This window comes from Archocentrus centrarchus, chromosome 18 (genome assembly GCF_007364275.1).
Source record: "Archocentrus centrarchus isolate MPI-CPG fArcCen1 chromosome 18, fArcCen1, whole genome shotgun sequence".
In the NCBI taxonomy this organism is placed as follows: Eukaryota; Metazoa; Chordata; class Actinopteri; order Cichliformes; family Cichlidae; genus Archocentrus; species Archocentrus centrarchus.
In genome coordinates this window covers 3,305,295-3,316,466 of record NC_044363.1, presented here as the reverse complement: position 1 = coordinate 3,316,466, position 11,172 = coordinate 3,305,295, and the positions used below count along the sequence as shown (strand labels likewise).

At 45.2% G+C, this 11,172-nt stretch overlaps 1 protein-coding gene across 1 annotated transcript in view; it reads left to right on the top strand.

The window, feature by feature from the left end:
- The first annotated feature begins 228 nt into the window (after nt 1–228).
- Nucleotides 229–11,172, top strand: part of LOC115797619 (uncharacterized) — a 14,780-nt gene continuing 3,836 nt past the window's right edge. Inside the window, exons 1-7 of the mRNA XM_030754216.1 lie at nt 229–366; nt 448–635; nt 882–1,019; nt 2,051–2,186; nt 2,269–2,440; nt 8,176–8,317; nt 8,747–8,890. Of these exons, the coding sequence (XP_030610076.1) occupies nt 229–366; nt 448–635; nt 882–1,019; nt 2,051–2,186; nt 2,269–2,440; nt 8,176–8,317; nt 8,747–8,890 (1,058 nt within the window). The remainder of the gene's footprint in view (nt 367–447; nt 636–881; nt 1,020–2,050; nt 2,187–2,268; nt 2,441–8,175; nt 8,318–8,746; nt 8,891–11,172) is intronic.

Genomic DNA, 11,172 nt, shown 5'->3' with positions numbered 1-11,172 from the left:
AATGTTTAATGATGTTCGGATAAAGACGTAGTTTAATGAAAGGAGTCTCATCTTGTTGAGAGATTTACATTCACTGCCCATTATCATGAAACATTTCCTCATACCAGGTTTTACTGTTTTCCTTCTAAGGAGCTGCTGTGAGAAAAGGAGAGAGAGGCTGTCTTTGGAAGTGAGCGTTAGTTTATTTCAGTAATTCAGTGTCTTTGTAGAGACAGACAAACATTCACGATGTCGCTCTCTGTGCTGCTGCTGCTGCTGATGGTCTGCAGCACACAGGCTTCTGATTTCTTCAGTCAGCAACAGGCTTCTTTTTTTGGCACATTCACCTACTACACAAAAGAGCCTAAAGTAAATGGATCTGACTTGGTATGTAGTTTCTTTTTCAGTGTGTTAACTTTTTTAATTTAAGTGCTCTTAAGTAAACACGTATTCACTGTAAATCTACAGCTGAGGTGGCGCTATACAAGGAACAGCCGTAACTGCGATGGCAGTTACTCATCTGTTTGCCCAGACAGCAGCTGTGGTTATGTGCTCTCTGAGCTGAACAAGGTCGACAGTGAAAGCAGTGGAGAGTGGTGCCAGATGGAGTATATCTATATTTTTCCGATTCTAAGCGATGATATGCATCAATATTGGTGAGTGCTCCTTGATATTGTTCAAAATCAAATTAAATGGTCATTATTGTGTTACAACTTCATGATAACAGAAAACCACCTTCTCCAGAGCTTTTTTTTTTTATTCAGTTATTGATAATAAAAAAAAAAAATCTAAAGATCAGCTCTGATGATGTGTTAACAAATATATGTTGGGTTTGATATCTGTACATACTTTATACATACTGAGCAGCACAGTGGAAACTGACTCCCAAACTTGCACTGAAGGTTGGGTGGTGACTGGATAAACGGCCTCAGAAACACCATCAGATCATGGAACACTGAAGTACTGCTGGAACTGAGGAAACGCTCCGACACCGGCAATGAAAACTCATCACCTCAGACCACCATCATCCCAGTTGTGAGGTAAGCCTGCTCACTGTGTGGTTCTCTGTTTTGCCTGTACAGCCAACAAACATGGCTGAAACAGTGATGTTCTCCCCAAAAGCAGACAGAAAATCTGAACTTGATGTTTCCATGTAGAACAGAGATCCACTCAGACAAAGCAAAAACCTTTGATTTGAATACTGCAAGAAATTAAATACATGTTTCTTTGTGAAATATACAATGACATTTGTCTGATAATTTGGTCAGTACACAGAGTAGTCTTTATTTTATTTATTTAATCTTTATTTCTCCAGTAATTAAAAATTGAAAAAGGGACAGCAACTAAACTGTAGCAGCCACAAACCTACCCCCAGTATCCAGATTAATGACTTTTAATGCACTGTACTCATGAAGGTGGACACTGTGCATAGAAAAGAAAACTCTTTTTGTATCATCCTGTTAAGATGTAAATTTGGGCATTTTCACATGGGAATCAAAGGAGACTGAATCAGTTTTCAGGTAAGAGTCAAATAACCATTTGAAAAAGTGCTTAAGACAAACACAGGAACCTGTTGTGTAACCTTTTGTACTGGGCTTCGTTAAAGCATGAACACATGGAGCTGTATTCAAATTTTACATTGAACTGCTTTCATAATCAGAGTGACATGAAGGATTTCAGCAAAGAAACTCAGGAACTGAGCCACACATTAAGGGACAAACAGCGTTATAATATTAATATATTTGTGGGACAGTGAGCAGGTGTTGGATCATCTGCAGTTTGTGTGAAGATGCCACACTCACTCTACTTATCATGCTCCTTAAGCAGTTGGAAGGAGAGGGGTGGTATCCCAGACTGTTATTTATTCTTCATTTAATACAATTCAACTACAAGTTTTCATCATCAGGCTTTTAGATCCATTTGAGTTGAGACAATCTTGCTCGATGGATTCTGTTCTCACTCTCTTTCCTCCTTTATATTTTCTTACCACACCTGAACAGCAACAACAAATCTACCTACTGTAAGGACACCAATAAAGGAACCTGAGATTTTATTTCTTCCTCTCTCTCAGAGTTCCTTCAAACTGTCAGAGAGATTTCAGCCTGTTGATGTTTGACCCTGATGGAGATGACGTTAAATGCAGATTTGGAAACACATCATCAGAGTGTGACCCCTGCAATCCACCATCTGTCCTCAGCCTCTCACCAGTGAGCCTGACTGATAACCTAGTGTCACATGAGACAGGAGGATAATCTGATTTGACCTCATTCCCTTTTTGTCCTCTTTCAGTCTTGTACTCTGTCATTCAGCCCCACCAACAGCAGTAATGAAGGTCCGTATGCAGTACAAATACTGATGGAGGACTTTCCCAGACAGACCATCACCCTGAATAAAACCACACAAACAATAAAAACTACCAATGATGCTATCAGCAAAGCACCGCTCCAGTTTGTTCTGCTAGGTACAGTTCCATATTTTAATCATCTTTGGGTTACAATGATAAGATTAAGATTTAAGATAGTGTTTATTTGTCACATGCACAGTTATACACAGTACAATGCACAGTGAAATGTATTTTGTACCTGCAACCATATATACACACACATATAAATAAGAAGAATAAAAATAAAAAAGTAATTCACACTATACACTATACTCTATATACTATACACTATACACACTTTTATAAATTATAATATTTACATTGTGCAATAATGGTCCAGTTAGGGCTCAGAGTTGAGCAGACGGATGGCTTGTGGGTAAAAACTCTTCTTCAAACTTTCAGTCTTAGCCCTCAGGCAGCAGTAACGCCGGCCTGATGGGAGCAGGGAGAAGAGAGAGTGTCCGGGGTGGCTGGGCTGTTTTAGGATCTTCATGGCCCTCAGCCTGCACTGCTTGGTGTAAATGTCCTGCAGGTTGGGGAGGGTGGTTCTGATGGTCCGTTCAGCTGAACGAACCACCCTTTTTAGGGCCATGAAGTCCTGCTTGGTTTCCCATCCAGGTGGTGATGCTCCCACGCATGATGCTCTCGAGGGTGCAGGTGTAAAAGTTCCTGAGCACCTTAAGTGGGAGCTTGAAGTCTCTCAGCCGCCTGAGGAGGTAGAGACGCTGTCTGGCCTTCTTCACAGTGATGTTTATGTGATGAGTCCAGGACAGGTCCTGTGAGATGGTCACTCCCAGGTATTTGAAAGTGTCCACTCTTTCCACCTCAGCACCACTGATGACAAGTGGATGGTAGTCCCTCTGCTGCTTCCTGCTGAAGTCCACGATCAGTTCCTTCGTTTTGCTGACGTTGAGCAGGAGGTGGTTCTCCTGGCACCAGTTCTCCAGGCGGGAGACCTCTCTCCTGTAGGCTGTCTCCTCATTGTGAGAGATTAGTCCCACAACAGCTGTGTCGTCAGCAAACTTGATGATGACGTTGGACTCTGACGTGGCCTCGCAGTCATGGGTGTACAGTGAGTACAGCAGAGGGCTGAGCACACAGCCTTGGGGGGATCCAGTGTTGAGGGTGAGGGAGGATGAGGTGAGGTGACCCACTCGTACCACCTGTGGTCTGCTGGTCAGGAAGCTGTGAACCCACCTGCACAGGGATGGGCCCAGGCCCAGGTCCAGCAGCTTAGAGACCAGCCTGGAGGGAACTATGGTGTTGAATGCTGAGCTGTAATCTACAAACAGCACTCTCACATAGTTCCCCTTACCAGTGTCTATGTGTGAAAGGGTCTTGTGGAGGAGGAAGGATATGGCGTCATCTGTGGATCTGTCTGGCCGGTATGCAAGCTGTAGTGGGTCGAGGGTGGTGGGCAGTGAGGCGGTGATGAATGTCTTGATGAGTCTCTCAAAACACTTCATTACCACAGAGGTGAGCGCTATGGGCCTGAAGTCATTGGGGCTGCTGGGGTGTGGTTTCTTTGGGACAGGGACTATGATGGACTTTTTAAAGCAGGTGGGAATCACACACAGTTTCAGTGAGAGGTTGAATATCAGTGTAAACACAGGTGCCAGCTGGTCAGCGCAGGTCTTAAGGACACGTCCACTAATACCGTCTGGTCCAGCCGCTTTCCTGGTGTTTACACGTCTAAACGCCCTCCTCACGTCGCGCTCCGTCACAGTGAGTGTCTCCGCCCCTCCGGGCGGGAGCGCAGCGGGCTATCGGCTTCCCGACTCAAAGCGCGCAAAGAAGATGTTGAGTTGTCTGTGTAGATTCTCAGTTATCCAGGTCATAGTAGTCTCTGGAGCTTGAAAAAGGCGACTGGACTTCTTTTTGTTTCTTGAAGACGTTTCACCTCTCATCCGAAAGGCTTCTTCAGTTCTCAACCAAATGGTGGAGAGACCCAGGTATTTAAACCCCTGTGGGCGTAGTCCCCTGGAGGTGGTTATGACCCTCTATTGATCGTGTGCTTGAACACATGTGCCCAGGTGTGAAGGGGGCGTGGGTCATATTTAATCAGTGGTTTCAGTTGAAACCAACTTAGGACTCCGCTCCATTGTTTCCTGTGGCCTATTGAGGTCACTGGAACAAAGGTGTGAATGGGGGTTGAGACGTCTGGGAAGGGAGCTCAGGACAGCACTGTAAGCGGGGGAAAGTTGGTGACGTAATCCACCTCCTCTGTTCAATGATGGTTGTTCACAGTGGACATAGATGGCTTCTTTCACTCCTCTTTCAAACCATCTGTTTTCCCTGTCCAAAATGTGGACATTGGCATCCTCAAAAGAGTGCCCTTTTTCCTTCAGATGCAGATGTACTGCTGAATCTTGTCCTGTCGAAGTGGCTCTTCTATGTTGTGCCATTCGTTTGTGAAGAGGCTGTTTGGTTTCACCAATGTAGAGGTCCGAGCACTCTTCACTGCACTGAACAGCATACACTACATCGCTGATCTTGTGTTTGGCGGGTTTGTCCTTGGGATGAACCAGTTTTTGTCTTAGGGTGTGACTTGGTTTGAAGTATACTGGGATGTCATGCTTGGAGAAAATTCTTCTGAGTTTCTCTGACAAGCCTGACACATATGGGATGACAATGTTGTTCCTCTTGTCCTTCCCATTCTCTGTAGTTTGTGTTTGGCCTTCATTCCTGTGCATCTTAGCTGATTTGATGAAGGCCCAGTTGGGGTAACCGCATGTTTTGAGGGCTTTCTTAATGTGTGTGTGTTCCTTATGCTTCCCTTCTGCCTTAGAGGGAACACTTTCCGCACGGTGTTGTAGGGTCCTGATCACCCCAAGTTTGTGTTCCAGAGGGTGGTGGGAGTCAAAGAGGAGATACTGGTCTGTGTGTGTGGGCTTCCGGTAAACTTCAATGTTGAGGCTTCCATCTTCCTCGATAAGCACCGCACAGTCCAGGAATGGTAACTTGTTATCTCTGGTGTCCTCCCTGGTAAAACGTATGTATTTATCCACTGAGTTAATGTGACGAGTGAAGGCTTCTACTTCTCGGGTTTTGATTTTGACCCAGGTGTCATCTACATATCTGTACCAGTGGCTAGGTGCCGTCCCTTTGAAAGAACCAAGAGCTTTACTTTCCACTTCCTCCATGTAAAGGTTGGCTACAATGGGAGACACTGGGGAGCCCATGGCACATCCATGCTTCTGTCTGTAGAATCCATCATTGTATTTAAAATATGTTGTGGTAAGGCAGAGATCTAAAAGTGCACAAATCTGATCTGGGGTGAAGCTGGTTCTGTTCAGTAAGGAATCGTCTTCCTGTAGTCGTCTTCTGACGGTCTCCACTGCCTCAGTTGTAGGTATGCAAGTGAAAAGTGAAACCACATCAAAGGACACCATGGTTTCATCTGGATCCAGTACAAGATTCTGGACCTTGTTAGTAAAATCTGTAGAGTTTTCAATGTGGTGGGGTGTGATGCCAACAAGCGGTGATCAGATGGTGGCGAGGTGTTTGGAAATGTTGTAGGTGACCGAGTTTATACTGCTGATAATGGGTCGAAGTGGGACTCCTTCTTTGTGGATCTTTGGGAGTCCATAAATGCATGGAGTGGCTTCTCCAGGGTACAGGCGGTAGTAAGTGGGGCGGTCAATGGCTTTTTCCTTTTCAAGTTGTTGCAGGCAGCAAACAACTTTTTTCTTGTAGTTGCTTGTGGGATCACGTCTCAAGACCTCATAAGTATTGTTGTCACTGAGGAGTGTAGTAATTTTGTTGTGGTAATCCGATGAATTCAGCACAACCGTGCACCTCCCCTTGTCGGCTGGCAGTATGGTGATGTTTTGATCCTTGCTTAGGGCTGTGATGGCCTTCTTCTCCTGAATGGTGAGGTTGGATGGAGGAAGTCTTGCACTGGCGAGAGTGGCTGAAACTTTCATCCTGATCTGTTCTGCTACAGGATGAGAAAGTTTGTTATTTCTTATAGCGGTTTCTGTTGCTGTGATGAGGTCTACTATAGGAAGCTGTTGTGGGGCTATGGCAAAGTTGAGTCCTTTGGCTAGCACATTTTCTTCTGGTTCATCAGATGTTGAGTTCATCAGCCAGAGAAGCGTCGGCACTCACCGGGTGTGTGTGTGGTGCTTTGTAGTCCGTGATGGTGCGTAGTCCCTGCCACAGTCCCCTGGAGTCAGACTGTTGTAGTTGCTGTTCCAGTCTGCGGCCGTAGCGATGTTTGGCCTCTTTCACCGCTCTGCGGACGTTGTATGATGCAACCTTGTAGTCCTCCATGTTCCCAGAGGCGAGGCCGGAGTTGTAGGCAACGGTGAGGGACCTCAGGGCGTCGCGGACAGATTTATCCACCCACGGCTTCTGGTTGGGAAAAGTCCTGATTGTCCTCCTAAGTGAAGTGCCATCAACAACTTTCCCAATAAATCCCACAACAGTTTCCGTAAACTCCTCGATGTCTCCGCCCGCGCTGCTGCGAAACATGTCCCAGTCGGTTGAATCCAACGCACCCTGCAGAGCGGCCTCTGTTTGATCAGACCACCGTGTCACTTCTCTCACAGCAGGGGGTTCCTGCCTGAGCCGTTGTTTGTATTGCGGCATGAGAAGGACAGAGGTGTGGTCAGACTTCCCAAAAGGCGGAAGAGGCTTTGCTTTGTAGCCATCTTTGAATGGAGAATAGCAGTGGTCTAGGGTCCTCTCTCCTCTGGTGGGGCAGTCGATGTGTTGAATAAACTCCGGTATTACCTTTTTCAAGTTTGCACTGTTAAAGTCCCCGGCTACGATGAGAGCCGCATCACGCTGGTTAGCCTGATAAGTGGAAATAGCCTCATGTAGCTCGGATAGTGCAGTGTTTGTGTCCGCCTGAGGTGGAATATAGACGGCGCTGAAGATGACCGAAGTGAACTCGCGGGGCAGGTAGTGGGGGCGGCATTTCAGGGTTAGGAGCTCCAGGTTAGGTGAACATGATTGTTTCAGAGGGACAACATTCCTACTGTCACACCAGTTGTTATTAATCATTAGGCACACACCTCCTCCTCTTGATTTTCCAGACTCACTCGTTCTGTCCGTGCGATGAACACTGAAGAACTCCGACGGCTGTACGGCGTGGTCCGGTATGAGGGGGGTCAGCCATGTCTCCGTGAGACAGATGATGTTGCAGTCCCTTATGTCCCTCTGAAACTGTATCCTGGCCCTGAGTTCGTCCAGCTTGTTATCCAGTGACTGGACATTAGCCAACAGGATGCTCGGCAGTGGCGTTTGGTGTGTTCTACGCCTCAGCCTCTCTCTTACGCCGGCTCTTTTCCCTCGGGGCCTTGTCCGTGAACTGGGTGCTCCGTGCCCTCCTTTGTTTGAGCTGGCCCACTGGAAACGCAGGATCTCCTGGGGCCAAGCCGGGTCGGGAGAAAAAGGTGTCAGAATACAGCCAGAGTGCTGTATTCTGATATTAAAAAGAGTCTCTCTGTCATACGTGATATGACACAGAGCAGGCGGAATTATAAAGTCGAGAATTAAAGCTAAACCTAATATATACAAACAAAGCGTAGGAGCAGGTACGACGGCTGCTGACCTCACCGGCGCCATCTTGAACAAAATGCTCCAAAATGCTGCTCTGAAGTTAGAAATACTGTCATTATTCAAGCTGATCTTCACAGTAGGTCCAAAAAACTACCTGATAGACTGAGATTTGTTACAGGTCATTATGATATCATGACTCCTTTACAAATTTGCCAGTTTAAAATTCAGAATCATAAAGCGATCTGACCACCAAATTAGCGTTTCCATCCTAATGATTGACATTGTTGCTTTCTGTGATGTTTCAGTGGATCCTGCTGTGCCGTCCTGCACAGGAGGAGACTTTCTGCCTCGGTTTCTGCCTCCAACCCCAGACCACAGAGCTCAGCTCTACACTAATGTCAGTCAGACCCTGCAAATCAGCATCAGTGCAGAAGCAAAAAACTCCACGTAAGTTACAGGAAAAAATTTTAAAGTAACAAATGTTAACGAGTTTGTGTCAATATTTTCAACTGAGAAGGTCAAAAAACTGATCTGATGTTTTTGACAGTTGCAACAGACAAAAATAATCTCCTGCAGGATCTACAAAAAGTAAATAAAACCAATCTTTTTGAAATGTAGCTTGAAAAACTTTTTGCTTTTCTGTTTGTTGAAGAGCAACAGTCTATACAACGTATTACGCTGACAGATGAAAACAAAACAACAGTCTAAATTCACAGCCATGCAGAAACAAATACTTTCATAGTGCAAGAAAATTTTTTTTTTTTTTTATTTAAATGAAGAAAGAGGAACGCTGCATGAAACTTGACTCTTCTCATCAGTAGGAATATTTGTGAAATGTAAGTCAACAAGTTTTGCCTTTTGGTTTTTCTGTTCAAGGATGTCTGAGCTGCTGTTCAGTGGGCCGTACAATGTGATCAGGAATAAAACAGGACCAGGAGAGTTCACCCTGACATGGACGCCATTACAGAAACAGGCTGGACAAAATCACCCCATCTGTTTTGTCATTCAGGCACTTTCCAAGTTAGTAACTACATTATACTCTATAAATGTTTATTACAAAATTACAGAAATTTCAAAAATGAAACACATGAGAACTACTGATGGTCAAACAATCTGAACAAGGACAAGTTAATATCATAATCAGGAAGTGTTTGCGTATTTCTGGCACTGGCTCAACCATCTTTAATAACTATTTTCTGCAAACATTTTATCAGAATCAGAATCAGAATCAGAATCAGAAGAATCAGAAGGTTTTTATTGCCATATGGGTGAACAGGTTCACAGCATTAGGAAATTGCTGCGGTACTTCGTGCTTACAGAAAAAAAAACAAAAAAAAAAAAAAAACAAAAAAAAAAACAAAAAAAAACAAATAAGTATAAAAACTATAAGACAATATACAAGTATACAATTGCAAATATACAGAGATATTAGAGCTATAACTATAGCACAATATTACAAAATTACAAAATATACAGTGCAGAGACTAATTAAAAGATAAAAGAATGTAAACTATATTCCACTAATATGTACATCAGTGCAGTCAGACAGGTGCATAGACATAGGGTCATCAGCGTTTGTGGAGGGTGGTGGTAACAGTCTTAGGGTAATTGTTCATGAGTCCAACAGCAGAGGGGAAGAAACTGTTCTTATGGCGGGAGGTTCTGGTCCGTATGGACCGTAGCCTCCTGCCTGAGGGGAGAGGGTCAAAAAGTCTGTGCCCAGGGTGAGAGTGGTCGGCTGTGATCCGACCTGCACGCCCCAGTGTCCTGGAGGTGTACAGGTCCTGGAGAGATGGGAGGTTACAGCCAATCACCTTCTCAGCAGAGTGCACAACGCGCTGTAGTCTCTGTTTGTCCCTAGTGGTGGCTCCAGCGTACCACACAGTGATGGAGGAGGTGAGGATGGACTCAATGATGGCAGTATAGAACTGAACCATGGTCCTTGCTGGCAAGTTGAATTTCTTCAACCGCCGCAGGAAGTACATCCTCTGCTGGGCCTTTTTGATGACAGAGGTGATGGTGGGCTCCCACTTGAGGTCCTGGGTGATGGTAGTTCCCAGGAAGCGAAAAGAGTCCACTGTGGTGATGGGGGTGTCAGTCAGGATGATGGAGGGTAGAGGGGCTGTGTGCTTCCTAAAGTCCACTATAATCTCCACTGTCTTCTGGGCGTTCAGTACCAGGTTATTGTGGCTGCACCAGGACACCAGACGTTTGACCTCCATCCTGTAGGCCGACTCGTCCCCGTCTGAGATGAGTCCGATGAGAGTCATGTCGTCTGCAAACTTAATAAGCTTGACAGACTGGTGGTCAGAGGTGCAGCAGTTGGTATACAGGGAGAAGAGCAGAGGAGAGAGGACACAGCCCTGAGGAGTGCCAGTGCTGATGGTCCGGGAGTCCGAGACATTCTTCCCCAGCCTCACGTGCTGCTTCCTGTTCATCAGGAAGTCAATGATCCACCTGCAGATGGGATCTGGCACGTTCATCTGGGACAGCTTGTCTTGGAGGAGATCAGGGATGATGGTGTTGAAGGCAGAGCTGAAGTCCACAAACAGGATCCTGGCGTAGGTTCCCTGGGAGTCCAGATGCTGTAGGATGAAGTGCAGAGTCAGGTTGATGGCGTCGTCCACAGACCTGTTGGCTCTGTAGGCAAACTGCAGGGGGTCCAGAAGGGGGGCTGTGAGGGACTTGAGGTGGGACAGCACCAGACGCTCAAATGACTTTGCTCATGCGGGCAATGTTTTTATTACTGACAGAATTTGGAAAATCATAGATGGAAATCTCCAATGGACAAGACAGTCTGCACATTTGAACCTCTTAACTCAGGATGAGTGAAAGTCTGTTTCTGTTTGAGTCCATTTTGAATTGGACAAAGTCGACAATGTATAAAATTACAAACACATGATTTAACCAGTGTAAACTGGATAAGATGCCAGTGTCAGCAACAAGTACCATATTTTGCGGAACATAAGGCGCTCCACATTATAAGGCGCAATATCAATGAACGGGTCTATTTTCATACATAAGGCACACCGGGTTATAAGTCGCATGATAAAACATACAGTATGTAGAATGAAACAAAAGCGTCAGGTAAGTTGAACTTTATTCAGCTCATTCACAATAACTCAGAATATTGTTGAGTTGTAACAAATACAGAAAAATACACTCACATTTTAAATCATTCATCTTCCACAAATCCATCAAATTCCTCATCTTCAGTGTCTGAGTTGAACAGTCGAGCGATTTCGGCATTGAGCATGTCGGGTTCCCTCTCATCATTATCTGAGTCAGTCTCGTTGTTGTTA